This window comes from Saccostrea cucullata, unplaced genomic scaffold (assembly GCF_032062105.1).
Source record: "Saccostrea cucullata isolate Sc308-1 unplaced genomic scaffold, CSIRO_AGI_Scuc_v1 ctg10893, whole genome shotgun sequence".
Classification (NCBI taxonomy): domain Eukaryota; kingdom Metazoa; phylum Mollusca; class Bivalvia; order Ostreida; family Ostreidae; genus Saccostrea; species Saccostrea cuccullata.
The window spans coordinates 4,047-23,549 of NW_026930357.1; the positions used below are offsets into that span (position 1 = coordinate 4,047).

At 34.3% G+C, this 19,503-nt stretch overlaps 1 protein-coding gene across 1 annotated transcript; it reads left to right on the plus strand.

The window, feature by feature from the left end:
- Positions 1 to 796: 796 nt before the first annotated feature.
- Positions 797 to 18,722, plus strand: LOC134283813 (uncharacterized). Its single transcript, XM_062766291.1, has 11 exons — positions 797 to 968; positions 6,841 to 6,989; positions 7,199 to 7,349; positions 9,045 to 9,201; positions 11,208 to 11,309; positions 11,521 to 11,646; positions 12,420 to 12,593; positions 12,809 to 12,893; positions 16,332 to 16,751; positions 17,527 to 18,276; positions 18,393 to 18,722. The coding sequence occupies exons 1-11, from the start codon at positions 856 to 858 to the stop codon at positions 18,656 to 18,658; spliced, it is 2,493 nt and encodes an 830-aa protein (XP_062622275.1). The 5' UTR covers positions 797 to 855; the 3' UTR covers positions 18,659 to 18,722.
- The last annotated feature ends 781 nt before the right edge of the window (positions 18,723 to 19,503 follow it).

The window sequence follows — 19,503 nt, forward strand, 5'->3', positions numbered from 1 at the left end:
AAGAACTTGAAAATTATTAAATCTCAGTCATAACAAAATTTCTAATTTACAGAATGTAGTGGGACAATAACAAACATTACTGGCACACATTTTGACTTTGTTAAGATCAAAACCTATTTCTGTCTGCGATTTCCAATGGCATCAAATTTGATGATAATTGAATCTGACAGTGAGGAAGAAACAGATAAAAAATCCAAAGGAGGAAGTTCTGAGAAGTTAACTTCTCCAGAAACACAAAAAAATGAAGATAAGAATGTCACAACACCAAAACCATATATCAGCTGCCATGAAAAGGAAGAGGAAACTGTTGCAAGGATTGATGTGGGAGCCAATCAGAGCAACATCAATGAGCACAGGAAAAACATATCAAAAAGGGATGCTAAGATTTTATCTAAACCAAAGGCAGCAAAATGTATTGGAAAAGCTTTGGCAAAAATTGGAATCGAAGCTTTTGTAGAAGTCCAAGGGGAATCTTGTTTGTTTGGGACGGCAGCAAATAAGGCGTCAGCTGAAATAGCTGTAGATGTTACTGCCACCCTTATTTCTGAAGAGGAAATTCCGATTCCATATGGAAAGAAACTCGAAAGACAAAGACAAACTGATTTGGAAAGTGAATATCTTGTTGATATCGAGGTACAAAGTGATGTCATATCACTGAGAGGAATTGAGGATGTTGCAACTGTTAGACAGTTGATTGAAAAAAACCTGAGTGAAAGAAATGGCCAGGATCATCAAACATTACAAAGTCATTTCAGTACAGGCCCTGAAGATCAAACATTGACAGGCCCTGATCAAACATTACAAAGTCATTTCAAAACAGGCCCTGAAAATCAAACATTACAAAGTCCATTCAATATGGGCTCCGAACATCAGACACTAAGATGTCAATTTAACAGAGGACAGTCAAGATGCTACAAGAGGGACCCAGATTTTATATCTAAAGTTACTTCAATTCAGAGTAATAATTTGTAAGTATATATATATCACATCATCACAAGCCTGTGGAGTATGTCAGTCTGTAGTAGGATTTGCTTTGACTGTCCATCTTTAACCATATATTTAATTAATACATGTATTGTAAAATTAGAAGCTCTTTAGTCTTTTCACAGAGATAGATTCATATATTTTTATATAATGACTCTTAATTGCTATGAATTTTTAATTGATAAAGAACAATTTAGAACCTATGAATGAAAAATTCTGTCTATAATGATTTCATCAGAAATTAACAAGAGAAGTTACAACATATTCTTTGATTTGCTGTAAATTTCATTTCAATCATTTGTATTTTCTTTATATTTTAGCTTTTGAATCATAAGGCACAGGAACATAGCAACAGGGGGGCCTGCCCCTCTTTTATTTCCCAACATTACCTTTACTATTGAAAATCTCCATTGAAAGGTTGGTTGCCCCCCCCCCCCCCCCCACTTCTTACCACAGTATAGTGATATCAAGGAAATGTAGTATTGTGTGGAAAAGAAATTGGAAGTGAAAGGAAGTTGGCTTTGAAAAAAATTGGCCACTACCCCCCTTTTTATCTTTTTAGATCTATAAAACAACACATACACACTGTAAACAGTGCATCTTTAAGTGATAAGTTTTCCTCTTCTAGGCTATCATTTTGCTTGGTCTATTGGTTCAGCTGATAAGTGAGTTTTTGTACCTGATGTGTGAGATTTTAATTCAATCAGTTTCATAGCTGCAGAACGGTAGTTCTCTGCTTGAACAAAATCGGACAAATAAAGCAGAGAGCTACAGATCCAAGCCTTGTAAAAACCTTTGATTTACAATGCCATTTGGACATCCATATATATATATATATCTCGATCAGATACATACCACATTTAAAACTGGGGAAAGCATAAAATACCAGAAATAGTAAGTGAGCGACAAAAATCTGCGGCATAAATTGAAGGTTTTTAGGTCACCTGAGTAAACTCAGGTGACCTATTTTTATCTGTCGTCATCCGTCGTGCGTTAACATTTGAACATTTTCAGCTTCTTCTCTGAAACCACTGAAGCAATTTCAACCGAATTTGGCATAGAGCATCTATGGGTGAAGGGGAACAAAAATTTAGAATTTCATTGTCCCTGTCCCCCTGGGGCCTGGGGGGTGGGGCAAAAACCACTAAAATTAGTGTAATCTTTAAAAATCTTCTTCTTTACTCCTGGACATCAAGCAGTCAAACTGTTGGTATGATTGTAATCAGCACTGATCCTCTACCAAATTTGTGAAATTCATGGCCCCAGGGTCAGGGGTTCTAGTACTAAGGCGGGGCTAAATAGGTACAGTGAAAATGAATTATTTCTTTGAAATTCTTCTTTTCTGCTCTTGAGCATTAAATAAACTAATCAAGTGCATAGTTGAGTTGAAAATAATTGCCTCTTCCAAAATTATGAATTTCATGGCCCCAGGGCAATGGATTTTAGTGCTAGAGCGGGGCTATATAGATTATATTGTGAAAATGCAAAAATTCTTTGAATGTCTTCTTTTCTGTTTGTGGGCATTAAATAAACTAACCAAGTGCATAGTCATGTTGAATAAGACTGCTTCTTCTAAAATTGTGAATCTAATGGCCCCAGGGTCAGGGGTTCTAGTGGCAGGGTGGGGCTATATAGGTTATATAGTGAAAATGCATTATTTCTTTGAAATTCTACTTTTCTGCTCCTGGGCATTAAATAAACTAACCAAGTGCATAGTTGAGTTGAAAATGACAGCCTCTTCCAAAATTGTGAATTTCATGGCCCCAGGGCAAGGGGTTTTAATGCTAAGGTGGGGCTATATAGATTAATTAGTGAAAATGCAAAAATTCTTTGAAATTCTTCTTCTCTGTTCATGGGCATTAAATAAACTAACCAAGTGCATAGCTATGTTGAATAAGACTGCCTCTTCCAAAATTGTGAATTTCATGACCCCTGGGTTGAGGGTTCTGGTGTTAGGGTGGGGCTTTATTGATAATATTAGTGAAAATGCATAAATTCTTTAGAAATCTTTTTCTCTCGCCTGGGTATTCAACCAGTGAACTATGTACATAGTTATGAGAAGGATGGATGCCTCTTTGAGATTTTTGAATTTCAGGGACCCTGGATCAGGGCTTCTTGTGTTAGGGTGGGGCTCTAATGTTTATTTAGTGAAAATGCATGCATTCTTTGAAAATGTTTTCCTTTGTTCCTAGGTATTATGCCAATTGATCTTAGTATATATATTTGATGAAGAAAGCTGCTTCTTCCAAAAACGGTTATTTTCCTGGCCCCTGGGACAGAGGTACTGGAGGGGGGGGGGGGGTTACATTGTCTGAAAATTATTTAATGCTTTGAAATCTGCACTTTGGTATTAATCAACAACATGATGAAATAAAATTTATAAAATTTCCAAAATTTTGAAAGATGTGGCCCAAGGTTCAGTGGTTCCTGCGGGATGGGGTGCACAACTGATCCAAAAGTGGAAATGCATTTTCTCTTTGTTACTCTGATCTACTCGGGGTATTTAAAAGTAATCAGAGTAAGCATGCTGAGTGTATAATTATGATAAGCAATGGTGCCTTTTTCAAAATTGTGTCAGAATTCCATGGCCTCTGGTTTAAAACATGAAGCAAATTTAATTTGTTGGAAAGTTGTTGCATGCTACTCAGGTGACCTATAAGGCCCATGGGCCTCTTGTTACAATTAATGCTTGGATCTGTAGCTCTCTGCTTTATCTGTCCAAATTTTCTCAAGCAGAGATTGAGCTACAGATCTGCAGCTTCTTGTTTCACTGTTTAGTTTCTTAAATTTTTTTTGGTTTCTTTATGTTAGTTTCACAGAAGTGTTTTGTACACTTTGTTTTGCTGTATTTCTAGTTTTGAAAATTCCAAGCCTATTCTTTTTTTATCCTGTATTTACCCCTTTATCCTGTGAATATGACTCATGTGATATTTTTTCTTATTTCCTATGTAGCTTGTAACACAAGATTTGATTGCATGGTTACAGAGTCTGGTGTAAATTTCCATGCACAGACTTGAGCCGGGGTAAATAAAATGTGACGTCACAATGCATAGTTTTTATTAGCTCACCTGAGCCGAAGGCTCAAGTGAGCTTTTCTGATCACATTTTGTCCGGCGTCCGTCTGTCTGTCTAGCTGTCCGTCTGTCCGTCTGTCTGTCTGTAAACTTTTCATATTTTCAACTTCTTCTCAAGAACCGCCGGGCCAATTTCAACCAAACTTGCCACAAAGTATCCTTGGGTGAAGGGGATTCAAGTTTGTTCAAATGAAGAGCCACGCCCGTCATTCAAGGGGAGATAATTGGGAATTAATGAAAATTTAGTGGCATATTTTAAAAATCTTCTTCTCAAGAACCACTGTGCCAGGAAAGATGAAACTTATGGGGAAACATCCTCAGGTAGTGTAGATTCAAGTTTGTTCAAATCATGACCCCCCGGGGTAGGGCGGGGCCAAAATGGCCGACCAAACTTTTACATAGAAATATATAGGAAAATTCTTTAAAAATCTTCTTCTCAAGAATGACAAAGCCATAATTCATCATATTTATATGGGAGCATGCTCAGTTAGTGTAGATTCAAGTTTGTTCAAATCATGACCCCCCGGGGTAGGGCGGGGCCAAAATGGCCGACCAAAGTTTTACATAGAAATATATAGGAAAATTCTTTAAAAATCTTCTTCCCAAGAATGACAAAGCCATAATTCATCATATTTATATGGAAGCATGCTCAGGTATTGTAGATTCAAGTTTGTTCAAATCATGACCCCCTGGGTAGGGCGGGGCCAAAATGGCCGACCAAAGTTTTACATAGAAATATATAGGAAAATTCTTTAAAAATCTTCTTCCCAAGAATGACAAAGCCATAATTCATCATATTTATATGGAAGCATGCTCAGGTATTGTAGATTCAAGTTTGTTCAAATCATCACCCCCTGGGTAGGGCGGGGCCAAAATGGCCGACCAAAGTTTTACATAGAAATATATAGGAAAATTCTTTAAAAATCTTCTTCCCAAGAATGACAAAGCCATAATTCATCATATTTATATGGAAGCATGCTCAGGTATTGTAGATTCAAGTTAGTTCAAATCATGACCCCCAGGGGTAGGGCGGAGCCAAAATGGCCGACCAAACTTTTAGATAGAAATATATAGGAAAATTCTTTAAAAATCTTCTTCTCAAGAATGACAAAGCCATAATTCATCATATTTATATGGAAGCATGCTCAGGTAGTGTAGATTCAAGTTTGTTCAAATCATGACCCCCGGGGGTAGAGCGGGGCCAAAATGGCCGACCAAAGTTTTACATAGAAATACATAGGAAAATTCTTTAAAAATCTTCTTCTCAAGAATGACAAAGCCATAATTCATCATATTTATATGGAAGCATGCTCAGGTAGTGTATTTCAAGTTTGTTCAAATCATGACCCCCAGGTGTAGGGCGGGGCCAAAATGGCCAACCCAAAGTTTTTAATGGTATATATAGGAAAATTCTTTAAAAATCATTTTCTAAAAAATAGCAAATCCATGATTGGTCATGGGACTACTTTTGGATTTAAACTTTACAATAAAAAAAACATTTTCTACTTTTTCCTACTCTTAGTGCTCAGGTGAGCGATGTGGCCCATGGGCCTCTTGTATGATAAAAAGCAATTGACATGAGGTCACGATGCATTGTAGTGTGTATCTTATCCTAGGTTGAGACACAGTTGATTAGACTCTGATGTTTACAAAGTATTTTTATGGGTACATAGGAAGTAAATTTGTCATCCAGGTCCAATCAAGGGTGTACAGGAATTTACCCCGGGTTGTACTCTATACACTCTTCGGCCTCAGGGCCAAGGCTCGGGAATAAAAATCACACAAGCTGATAAAAATCCTATCCAACTACAAATCATTCATTGGAGATCCTATATATCGTCGCTGTAATATCAAATTGTTGTAAGTCAAAAATCCCAACTTTTCAGGAGAGACAAAAAACATCTTTTTTCAGAATGTCGTATGTCTAGTGTTCTCCTTTCTATCCTGGATGTTTTTTCTGTACAAATTGTCGTATCTCCAGTAAAGTATTGAAACAAATCCCTGCAATGTATTGTTAAGCGTACGAATCTGATATTAGAACGCTCTGAAATATATTATATGAATTAACAAACTCATAAATTGATTGCAGTTACAAACTGCGAAAACAGAATTCAGTTTGTCATGAAGTAACCTTACATCTAACTTTTCATCAATCTTTCCATTGATTTCTCTGTTTATTAAATAAATATACTTTGTTGTGTATGTTGAACACATTTTTTAATAAAAATTATAAAAGATTTAAGTAAAATCATAATTTTAACCTTGATATCAGACGTCAAGTGACATCCTTGTCAGTGCCCAGAGACATACGACCTTTTGTCAGAAAAAAATTGCATCCAATGGACATACGCGCTTTTATCACAGGTCTGTATCTCACTTTCTAATTGGCCTAGAGACATGACGTTTTGACAGAACATGTATTCGATATTGCAGATTCCAAATTAGCAAAAAAAAATTTTGCGCCAAAAATCGACTTACGACATTTTGATATTACAGCGACGATATGTCAATCTACATTAGTTTGCTATTTCACTATTTGAACGGCTGGGCAGCTTATTTTATGTCCCTGTTAATTAGCTATTTCAGTTTTTACATTACTAATTAAGGCAACTTGTTTTATGTTAAGTTGTTTCATTTTTTTTGCTATTTTATTTTTTTTATCTGTTGGGCAGCCTTTTTATGTCTATGAGTTAGCATTTCTTTTTTTGGGGGGGGGGGGGGTTGACCACCAAGCCTCTGTTTGATTTTTGTCTAAATTAATGTGTTGTCTTCCTTTCCTTAGAGTAGTCAGAAGAGAGACTACAGACAAGTGTCTGATCATTGAGATTGTCGGTGATGATACACATGGGAAACAGTACCTGGAAAGTCTGAAGAGCATACAGCAGAAAATATGGGATGGAAAACTGGATTTATTCAGAATTAGTAAAGATGGTATGTACTAAGCATGCTTTGGATCAAAGATACAAATTTTAAAATCTTGCTCAGCTGTAAATTCATCTTTTTAATAATCATTGTTTGAATTTATTGTCTTCAGCTTTTGTGAAAGCGAGGGAACGTAAAATCTGTCATCTCTGTCAGTCATTTCTTTAGTATGTCTGTCATTACATCACACAAAAATTAACCTTATTTAATCGAAATAGAGACAGATGTTGCAATCATGTCAAACGGACTTCGTAAGGAAGAAAAGCAGTTCATAAAAATGGCAGAATGCCAGCTTCAGTGTGGAATTATAGTCGGAAATAGCAGTAAAAAAGTCAGGCTTCCTTTCCAGTCACAATCAAGTAGACAGACGTAAGATTTATATTATTTCAATCCTTGTTTCTTATTTTAGTAACATCTGTTACACTCCCAAATGAAAAAAAAGGGGAAACAAAATACTATAACAAAATACAAACAAAACACTGTGATTTTAAAGTATTCCGATAGTATAGCAAATCACATGCAAATGAGCTAACAAAACACTATATCAAATTACTAATAAAACACTCTAACAAACTACTAACTAAACACTCTAACAAACTACTTACAAAACACTGTGTTTTGAAAGTATTCCGATTGTATAGCAAATCACATGCAAACGAGGCTAACAAAACACTCCAACAAACTACTAACAAATCATAAGCAACAAATCATCAATAAACCACTAAATTTGAATTTTTCAAATTAAATAATTAACAAATATCCACAAGTCTTTGAAAACATCTAAACACAGTCTCATTTTGAAACATAAACACTTCTTGTTTCACAGTATTTTGAATTCCAGGATTGACACTATTGTTCAATAGACAATAGTGCACCATTCCAACATTTAAAAACACCAAGTTCACTCTCTTATATCATTCTCTGCAGTTAAATTCCTTTGGTTTAAAAGATATAATTCTCAAGTCATTGGCCATTTCTCCAATCACATACATTTACAGAGAATTTTCATGTATAATAATTCATCACTTAATCCAATGCTTAAAACTGATCTAAGCTAGTATATATGGATTAAAGGTCAATCTTAAAATAAATAAAAACCCAATAGAAACAGGCCATATACACATCCACATTCACAGACTGAAGGTTACTGTAGTCCAGTAAAAAAGAACTTTATGTCATGCAATAAATACCTGTTTCATATCCAGATTCATCCTGATTTTGCTTTTTCCAATCAAGGATCAATATATATATATACTAACACTTTGCATATCCCTTCACCAATCTCTTTGTTTCTCTCTGACCTAGTACTAGTGGTTTGAAAATAGGCGCAAATATTAGTCTTACACAGGATGTAAATAGTTAAGTTGTTCTTGGAAGCTTTTACAACTCTTAGATATAATTCAACCCTAAACATGTCTGTAAATCAAATGAAACGCTAATAAAATATTACTTTGATGCAGACAAGTGTAACGAAATACTTTCAAAATGCAATTTCATTTTGCAGTGTGTAATGAAACATTAATAAAACACCAACATTGTAATGAAACATTAACAAAATACCATGCCATCCCCATCCTATAAAGTGTTGCACTGATGTTTCGTTAAATGCAACACTTTCAAAACGTACAAACAAAATACAAAAGTATGTTTTGGTAGGGTTTTGAAGATATTTTAAAAGTATTTTGTTAGATTTCTTTTTCATTTGGGCTAGCTTGTAGTTTTAAGTAAATGTCCAGAATGGATGATTTTGTGGTTTCATTAATATTCATTGAGCACCAATTTTCGAGGATTTCGTTGTTGTGCAGATCCACGAATTCAAATGTTCATTGAATTAAGAAATATGATATTCATTTGTATGGGCAATGCTTTTGTCCATGAAATTACGTATCCTCGAAAACATCTCTTTTACAAAATCCACGAAAATTGATGCCAAGGAAAATTGGTGAAACCACAGTAGATGATACTCTAAAACTGTCAAGGTAAATATGAATGAAGGCACACGTACTTTTAGAAGAACCAGAGAGGAAATATGGAATAAAACTTGATATCATTGGCTTTTGTTAGTTATGAAGAGGAGGATATCTTCAGTGATCTCCCAACTTCTGTAGCAGGGTCTCGATCCCCAGATTTTTTTGGTGAGGAGAGAGCGTCACATTCAGAGAAATTAACAGTGAGGTCCTCTACAATCCAAGTCGTCAAAGCTGATGTAACACTCTACAAGGTGGGATTCAAGATTTTTTTCCCAATAATCATATTACCGGTACAGTTGAAGTTCTGGATCTAAAACACTGAGATCTTGAATACAATGATATGTCAAAGTGTTTTTAAAGTCCCAACTACTTATTCTTCAAGTATTTTACCCTCAAAGACCTGTCAAATCCTTGGATATCTTTAAATTTTTTCTGGGTCCTATCAAGTTTGAGATAACGAGGTTCTGACTGTATATATGAGAATCATTTTCGATCAAATTGTTGACATTCATTCAAGTTTGTATAATAATGGGTATGGGTTGACCACAAGTAGGGGACAAAGTTTAACAAACAAAAGAATCTATAGCAGAAAATTTTGAAAAGCATCTCAATGAGCAATAGATCTAAAGTACATTTAAGAGACATCCCTCTTACATAAATTCAAATAAAGTGAATAATTGTTATTTTTAATTTACCGGTAGTCAATGATACCTTGTATACCTGGATTTGTTGAAGTGAATTGGAAGTCCTAGCTGCGTTTTTAGCTGTAATGGTTGAAGACCAGAAGAGCTTATGTGATAGTAAGGTGTCCGACGTCCATCCGTCTAGCTGTCTGTCTGTCTGTAAACAATTTTCCAAAATGCAATTCCTCCTACACCTTTGGTCTGATTTCAATAAAACTTGACACACAACTAATCTACACTAAGATACATATATTGGTTTTCAATTTTATGACCAATTTGATGTGGTCATGGTAACTAAAAATAGAAATTTCTTTGAAATATTTTCAGAATGCCTCTACATGTACTACTACAGTTTTGGTCTGATTTCAATAAATCTTGCCCAGAAAATGACTAAACCAACCAGAAGTTTCTGTCGACTGTAGCTCTACTTTGTACTTTTAACAAAGGAAGAGAAAAGAAGCAGTTGGACTTGAAACTTTGCAACAGCATGAATATTATAATGATCCTTGATTTAGTCTCTCTTTGTGACAAGATTGTAATAAGACTACAACTTTACCAGTAGCCAGGAATGGCCAGGAACATCAAACATTACAAAGTGAATTCAATACAGGCCCTGAAGATGAAACATTAAAATGTCAATTCAAAACAGACCCAGTGCATCAAAATAACATAGTCAAATAATTTTTAAGTTTATATCACATCATCACAAGCCAGTGGACTATGCGTCTGCAATAGGAATTACTTTGTCTGTCCGTCTTTCTCCATTAATGAATTGTAACATTGGAAGTTCATAGTCTTTTCACAGAGATAGATTAATAGTGACTGATTAATTGATCATTAACTGTAGGAGTAGCCTTTGAATGGAATTTTACATAAATTTCTATTTAAGTTACCATGGCAACATCATTCACCAAAATTAAAAAATAATGACAACTATGTATATTAGTGTAGTCTACTTGTGTGCCAAGTTATACTAAAATCAGACCAAAACTGTAGGAGCAGTAGCATTTTGAAAGTATTTCACAGAAATATCTATTTTTAGTAACCACGGCAACACTGATCATTAAAATCAAAAATAAATATTAAATAGAATTATGTATCTTAGTGTATTGTATTTGTGTGCCAAGTTATATTGAAATCAGACCAAAACTTATGTGGAGTAGCATTTTGAAAGTATTGCACAGAAAATTCTGTGTTTGAGTAACCATGGCAACACTGATGATTCAAACCAAAAACTAATACACAGAATTATGTATCTTAGTATAGTCTACATGTGTGCCAAGTTATATTGAAATCAGACCAAAACTGTAGGAGTAGCATATTGAGAAATTGTTTACAGACAGACAGATGGACGGATGGACACTTTAGTATTGCATAAGCTTTTCTGGTCTCTGACCAGTAGAACTTAAGATCGATTTTTAGTGTATTGCTGTTGCAAAGTTTCGAGTTCAAATGCTATTTTTCTTTTGCTTTATTATAAGTATAAACTAGTAGAGCTACATTCTTAGAGGGTCAATGATGTCCTTAAAACTGACAATTTAATCCATGTTTTTATATTATTATTAATATTTTAGGCCAAGTGTTTGGTAAACTTCTTTGATCGACCATCAGGATTAGCAACGAGAGGCAAGATATTTGAACGCTTCATGAAACAGGGTGGACAAGATTTATCTGATGTATGTATTCATGAATTTTTCCATAGGTCACTTGTACATAGGCAATATTTTTTGCATCAGGCATTCAAATAGAACTTGAAGGAGACTGTAAATGGGGAAAAGTTTTGGTTTTAAGCTCACCTGAACCAAAGGCTTGAGTGAGCTATTTTATTGAAATTTGTGTCTGAAAAATTTCTTCCTGTATCAATTGACATATTCTGTTGTTTTCTAGGAACTCTCTTCAAATTACGATTCTTCAGAAAATGTTGTCATGACAAAAAATGGTGGCAAACTTCAATGTGAGCATGTGTGCCATATATCACTCCCAAAATATAGGGGAAATCATTCATCAATTAAGGTAAGACTGGTTCAAATCATATCCCTGGGTATCATTAAATTAAATGTTAAAATATACCTGAGTATGATTATTGGTCTGCTATTGGGCAGATGCAAACTTCATTTTTATAATCATCTCTTTCACGTACATTAAAAAAAAAACATTATTGAAGTTGCATGCAGATAAGGTAAGATATTTAAAGATTTCATGATGGTACATTGCATCATTTCTCAATAATGACAATTATGTGGATTTATTAATTACTTAATGTTTTATGTAATATGTCTTTCACCCATTTATCATAGGAGAAATACTGTAGATTGGCAAATATTCACGATGGCTTCAATTTCGCTACGTTTGCGATTTATCATTTTCCTGTGAAATTTAACCCATCGTGAAAGCTATAATTAGTTTTTAAAAACGTTTTAATGCTGAAAGAAAATTTGAATTAGTTTCTTGTTGTGTGAAATTAAAACCATCGCAATTGGTACTTTTTGAGATATCGTGAAATTTTAACACCGCAGAATTAAAATGACTTACAGTACAAATGTAAATCAGGTGTGAAGGGTGCACTTATTTAATGGATGAACCCCCTAAAATTGAAAAGAAGAATGGGGGAAAAATGCAGGTCCTGTAGATGAGACACCCCCCCCCCCCCCCACTAAATGCAAATGCATGAAAAGAGGATTTGAATTCAACAAAAAAGTGCATCTAAATACATTTGATTTTAAACCAATAATTGATATATTGGGTACTAATATTGCATGTGTTTATTGTATTGTATGACATTTTAGGAGCTGCAGCAGGCAGTTAGGGAATGTTTTAGGCTATGTGGTGACCTTGGTGTGTATGATATAGCGGTTCCAGCTTTAGGTGTAGGACAGTTGTTGAGGTATCCTGTGGAGGAGGTGGCTACTCTCCTCATCACAGAAAGTGTCTCACAAGCCAAAACAGACAACCACTGGAAGGTAAAGAGGAAACAATCTCAAGTCAAGAATATTTCCTTTATTTAAAGTGTTGAAAAACTATTATTTAAATGAATGCTGGATCATAAAAATTCTTACCAGATTTTTTTTTATTATCTTCTTTGCTCCAAAAAAAAATATCGTTTCTGTCCATTCTCTAGTCAATGTAGACTTGTATAATTTAATAATATTCATTTTACAACAATACATTTTTTCAGATAACATTTGCCATATATGACAGAGAAACCTTCTCGGTTTTTAAACAGCATCTCGACCAGAGGAGACAGGGATTGGAAGGAACAAGTAAATGATGTTTATTTATTTTAGTTTTGTTCCAGGAATATTTTATTTGCTGAGTATACAATGAACATGTGAAACAATCCATATTATATAATCAGTGCATGTTTTAAGGGGTAATTGCTAAAACTGACATTCATTTGAAAACCATAGTGCATAATCTATTACAAACTGTAGATTGGCAAATAATCACGATGGTTTTAATTTCACTATGTTCGCGATTCGTCATTTTTCTGTGAAATTAAACCCACCATGAATGCTGTCATTGGTTTTAAAAAATGTTTAAATGTACATACAAAATTAAAATGAAGTTCTTGAGCATAAAATTAAAACCATTGCGATTGGTACTTTTTAAGAAATCGTGCAGTTTCACCACTGTGGAATTAAAACGACTTACAGTATATAAAACAAAAGCAGGGGTTAATGACAATTAATGCTTTTCTGAGGGGTGACAATTTCAACTTGTAACCTTTAAAAAATTGCACTATTTTGTTTCCGTTTTACTGAGCAGTTCTTTATTAATATTTTCCTCATTGATTATTAATGGGATCCAGATATATATAGAGAATATTACATACTAAAATTCATATCATACATGTATGACATATCAGCCTGAGGGCCGAAGGCCCAAGGGCTGATATAGGGCCGAAGGGCTGATGTGACATATGATATGGATTTTAGTATGTAATATTCTATTTATCATATATTTAAAATACTTACAGTCCCTGAAACGTTCTACTTTCCCACCTGAATGGTGAACGAACGCAGAGCGAACGGTGAGTGAACGATGTGCGAACGCTGAACGCAACTTGGTGAACGGTGAGTGAACGCAGAACGCGAAAGGAGCGTGAACGCGAGCGCAAAGTGAACGGTGAACGAACGGTGAACGCAAGATGAACGATTTATTCGGAATGCCTCCGATCTTTTCCTTGCATTGAAATTATTCTATTATTCTATAATTCTAATTTCAGGTTCTTTAATATAAATAAACAATAAATAAGTAAATAAATAAATAATAAAAACATTTTTTATCTGTACATATTTGTACCTTGTTTTAAATCGATATTTTTATTACACGAGTTTAATTACCGTAAAACATGATTGTTTATTTGTTACCGAACGCAGGTAGTTTATATATAAAATAAATCTATTTATATAGTAATTATGCTTATTCTTTTCACTAATAAAATGATGTGGACTTTAGAAGATAAAACTACTACTAACTTATAGAATGAATTAAATACATTGTATGCGGTTGAAACAAACATACATGTATTTCCATGCCAAGGCTATTCTGAGTAAAAAAATGGATTTTTTTTTTTATGAATTCACATTTGTCTCCGTTTTTTAAACTTCTAATGCAAAATACTCTATATTTATGTGTCTTTTGTATTCTTTTATGATGATTATTTTAGCTAACTTCTACATGTACTGTATCTGTAGACATTTCCCGGCCGTGATTATACTTGATCAAGATGATGGAAAGAGGCATTCAGATTATTTGTAATAGATTAAATTTTCAAAACTAAATAAGTAATGTGCTGTCATAGTTTTTATTGAACAGAGAAATGTACGAGAGAGAAAGAGAGAGAGAGATACCCTCAATTCTTAGATGTCTGTTGTTGTATCAAATAAAAATTCTTATTTTTCCTAAATATTCCAAGCAGTAAAGGTAATCATTTTTTTAGATTAGCAAATTCTTTTACAGTAATCATTGGCTTTTATTTTCTTTTATCAAGTTCACACAGTTTACAGGAAGTCCACGTGCTTTTCCTGTCAATCAAATCATTCGACACAGTGGAGGTGTGGAAATCGCGTTTCACCGAACATGCCGAAGGCAAAGAGTCACTTAGTATTTCCAAGAAGTTTTAATTTTTTTCCCTATCATTTCTAGATCTGATTTTTGCATTTCTGCAGAAAAAATAGATAAATAGTGGGAAAATATACTTGGAAGGATTAAGTTTTAAATTGAATTAGAAACATATTCCCTGCCAATTTGAAATACTACTGTCTGCACAAGTGTATTCTAAAATACTATTGTTTAATGACTGTTTGATGTTGGTTTAAAGACTGATTTTCTTGTGTTACAATACACATTAAATATTAATTAAAATATACTGAAAATACTCACTAAGAATTTTATTTCGGGAGAAGAGGCACCGGGGGAGGGGGGGGGGGGGGGTCTTGATTATGCTATTAAAATGGCAAACATATATTTAGGTACGGTGAAGGAAGGAATTTCCTTCTCTATTAATAGACTATTTTAAACAGTTGATCTTTTCTAAAATCTAAAGTCACACCATCAGTCTAATTAATTAGCTCTAAAGATATTTAATGAACTGAATATTTGCAGTACTGTTCATAATTCTCAGACCTACGTGTAGTTTAAAATACGTGTTACTGTAGAAATAATTTTTTTGTGTATTCTTGCCTTGTAAAAGACTTGGTTTAATTATTATACATCCATTAACGATTTTTCGTCTTAAACATTACAACAAATTGTGGCTGTGCATGAAGCATTTGTACATTGCCGTTTTTTTAAATTAAATATTTTAGCATCGTTCTACATACATGTAGGCACTTAATGTATCATTTTCCAGGGAAATTTCATGAATAAAGTAACAGCTGAGTTATAATAATAGAAATATGAATATCATAGATAATTTTTGCAATGAAATAATTATTCTTCAAACACGATATCTAAGTTATTTAATTAAAAAACATGTACATTCTTACCATAAAAAAAGATAAGTCCTTTCACTTTGGAGTTCCGAATAACAATGAAGACTGAACGATAAGTGAACGGTGAACGCAAGGTGAACGCAAAGTAAACGGAATGAAGAGCGAAAGGTGAACGTTTTGTGAACGGTGAACGCGAGCGCACGGTGAACGATGAACGTAATACTGTGAATGGAGAGCGAACGGTGAACACACGCTGAACGAACTGTGAACGAACGCAGAACGAACGGTGAACGAACGTTGAGCGAACGGAAAAATGGGAAAGTAGAACGTTTCAGGGACTGTAATATGCGAGCTTACATTTGCATACTGAAGAATGTTTCGTGCATGTTTATGACCTTTTTCTTTAAAAAATAGAGCCAATTTTTGGTAACTGAAAAAAAAATTAAGTCTGCAAATGTCATTAAAGAATTATTTTACATGAATATTTAAATAAAATCAAGTAAATTAACTTTTAAACTTTATACAAACATTACTTCCGGTTTGATATGGATTTTCTGCCTGACGGTCTGATACATGATATGGATTTTCAGACCGGTCCTTGATATGGGGTATTGTGACGTCAGCCTTATCACACTGTGCAGAATCAGTGTATTTATTACTAAGTATATGGTAAATGCTAGTAATGGACCCAGTTTTGTGTATGATATACTCTCTGACTGCTTGTTTTATGAAGGACTCAAATTTACATATATTTTTTTACAGATCCTGGCAGATACGGAGCTCTAAGAAGGGAGGCCTCTGCTCCTAGTCTCTATGTTCATACCTCAGGCAGAGAAAGACAAAGAAACTCATCACCAGATTTTAGAAAGTACAGAGATCACCATAAAGATGTTGAATTTGATCGAAAAAGGGACTGGTCACGTCCAAAGAGTGCTAAGAGAACCCCACAAGCCAGTGCAGGAGACCAGTCTAAAATGACACCTGTGATGGAACTTCACATATATGCTTTGTCCAGAGACAAAGGAGAATCAATACGAAGTGAACTCTCCCAAATGATCAAGGAAAGGTTTCTACATGAACACAGCATTGAGAGAATTAATTTTAGTGAAATACCTAAAGAGAAAGAGAGGAAAATGTATGACATTGGTCAGAAGTATGGAGTCTTTGTTTCACTGGATAAAGGTATTAATTTGAAAAGTTGTACATATAAATAAATTTTAATAATTTAATTTCAGTTGTAACTCGCCGTTTGATTGCGTAAAAGATTTTATCCATTCCATATAACAAAAGTTGCCTACGTCACAATGAGTAACTATAAAAATGTATAACTCCGTGTGAGGTAACTTTTAAAATATACTCAATTTCAAGCTTTTCTGGAGGAAAAATTGTCTTCTTGTCTACACTGAAATTAAATTATGAGGAATGAAGCTTATTTCAACTTATGTTATGCAATATAACATAACTTGGGGCAATTTACACTTTTTTATAAACCGCTTCACCTAAATTTGGCTAAATATAAAAGATTTGTGTTATCAGAAATTTAAATTAAATTTTTTAGGCCACCTTTATAACAACTGACACATGTGTACATGTATTGCTATTTATTTCACCCAACTTAAAACAACCTCGCAGTCCACATTTTAAACTTCTATACAATTATTGCATGGACCACAGTAAAACCTTGTTATCTTGAACTAAACGGGACTGAAGAAAAACTTAAAGTATGACAATTTGAGATATCAGGGGATAAATAATTGTGGTATAAGTGGTCAGAATTTCCAAAACATTTTGACATATTCATGGTATTTGAAACACCAGTGTTTGAGATACAAATAGCAACTGTATCCCATTTTCATGGATAAAAAATATGTTTGGATAGAAATTATGTTTTTCTAGATTTTTACGAAGATCTTCTTTATAAATTGAATGACTTTTTTTGTTATTTTGTATTTAACAGAGAGGAATAGAATATCATTGAAAGGTTCAGCTAAGGAAGTGAACAGGACAGGACAAGAAATAGAAGGTATCTGTCCCTCAGGGTCCTCTCAGGAGGTGGTCCCAGTAAGACGAGAAAACAGGCACCGCCGCGGCACTGATGAGGACTTGAAAAAAATGATAGAGGAGGCAACTGTACCAGCTTACTGGAAACACTTTAAGGATGGGAAATCAATTTTGGATTCTATAAAAGGAATTGTAACAAGCACAGAAAAAACCCATGATGTGGACCCAAAAACTTTTAATGCAATTCGCAAACTAGTAGAAAAGACATTTAACCCAGAATTAGTGGGGCAAGGAGCAGATGCAAGAAACCTCAGCCATAAGAAAATTCATGTTCAAAAAGTAGAACTAATTGAGAATATTGATTTGTATCAAGAATATAGCCGTAAACGCAGGAAGATGTTACATAAAGTCTTCAAAACAAAATCTCCAAAATTCCCGACTAAAGTGGAGGCAGTTCCTAAAAAGCAAGGAATAAAAAATGTTGTTGCTAAAGGTGCCATTTTTACGGAAAAAATTATGGATGAAAGGCTAAAACAAGACATCGTATCAAAACTTAATGAAGTTTACCTATTTCATGGTACTAAGAGTCAATTTGTTGGAAATATTAAGGCAAAGGGTGTAGACCCCAAACATGGAAGTGATGGTGGCATGTTTGGTCGTGGTATTTACTGTGCTGAAAGTTCTACAAAAGCTGACCAGTATGCAGGTTTGTGTACACTGTTTTAAATACAATATTTATTAAAAAATGTCCAAATTGGAGGAAGTGCATTAATAGATGATTTTAAAAAAATTTGATGGGTATTTTGTTTTCTTTTTTTATAGATGATAAAGATAAACGAGGACAAAAAGGGAAAATGTTTCTAATGCGCATGCTACTTGGACATATCTTTCTAACAGAGAAAGATAAGAAATATAAACAGCCACCATGTTATAATTGTTACAAGGATGATTGTGCAGATCCCGGTCATGAACGATTCGATTCTGTGGTTGGAGTGAAGCAACAGACAGGGGGACTTTTCCGAGAATTTGTGGTCTATGATAAAGACCAGTGTTACCCGGAATACTTGATCACCTACGACAGACTCTGAGTCTTGTCAAATGTGTGTCTGGTTCACAGAATTCTGAGCTCTTTCTTTATCGTTTATGGTGTACTGTCTCTTAGTAACAGGTTGTACAAATTATGATTCTATTAGTGTCAAGATCAAAGTATATTCCCAGTACATTTAGATTACGGTAATTATGATAGGGTAGGATATCTGCATGAAGATATTAAACTTTTAAAAAGAAGGATTGTAGAAGTCGATCTTTTTATTAGCTCACCTGAGCTGAAAGCTCAAATAAGCTTTTCTGCTGACCCAATGTCAGCCGTCTGTCCAGAGAGTTTATATTGTTAAAATGAAGGGCCAAGAACCCTTACAAGGGGAGATAATCAAGAAAAGACAAAAATAGGGTGGGGTCATAAAGAAATTTATCAAGATCAAGAACCACAGAGCTAGAAAAGCTTTAACTTATAATGGAAGAATCCTAGGATAGTGTAATTCTTAATTATTCAAATCATGACCCCCAGGGTAGGCTGGGGCCACAAAAGGGAATTCAAGTCTGAAACCAATGTGGGAGCATTCTGGGATAGTGAAGATTCTGAATTGTTCAAATTATTAAATTACAAAACTGAAAAACTAGAGACCAACACCCTGAGGTTCAATTTGCGGAAGATTCTCACGTGTGGATACAGAAAGGTATTCAATAAGGTCTGTACCTAAAGTTATAAACTAAAAGATATAAAACAGATCACCAACACTTTGTGAGAATGCAGCAGTAAATTAAGTTGGTTGACCGGTTTCTGATGATGACCATCTATGATCGAAACTGGTCAACCAAATAAATTTACTGCTGCATTCTCACAAAGTGTTGGTGATCTGTTTTATATCTTCTA

What these genes read in the sequence shown, in the direction of transcription:
- LOC134283813 (XM_062766291.1), top strand. Translation starts at nt 856, where the DNA reads ATGGGCTCCGAACATCAGACACTAAGATGTCAATTTAACAGAGGACAG. An exon ending in TCACAATCAAGTAGACAGAC is followed by an intron (nt 7,350 to 9,044) that starts GTAAGATTTATA and finishes GGCTTTTGTTAG; the next exon opens with TTATGAAGAGGAGGATATCT. An exon ending in ACAGGGATTGGAAGGAACAA is followed by an intron (nt 12,894 to 16,331) that starts GTAAATGATGTT and finishes ATTTTTTTACAG; the next exon opens with ATCCTGGCAGATACGGAGCT.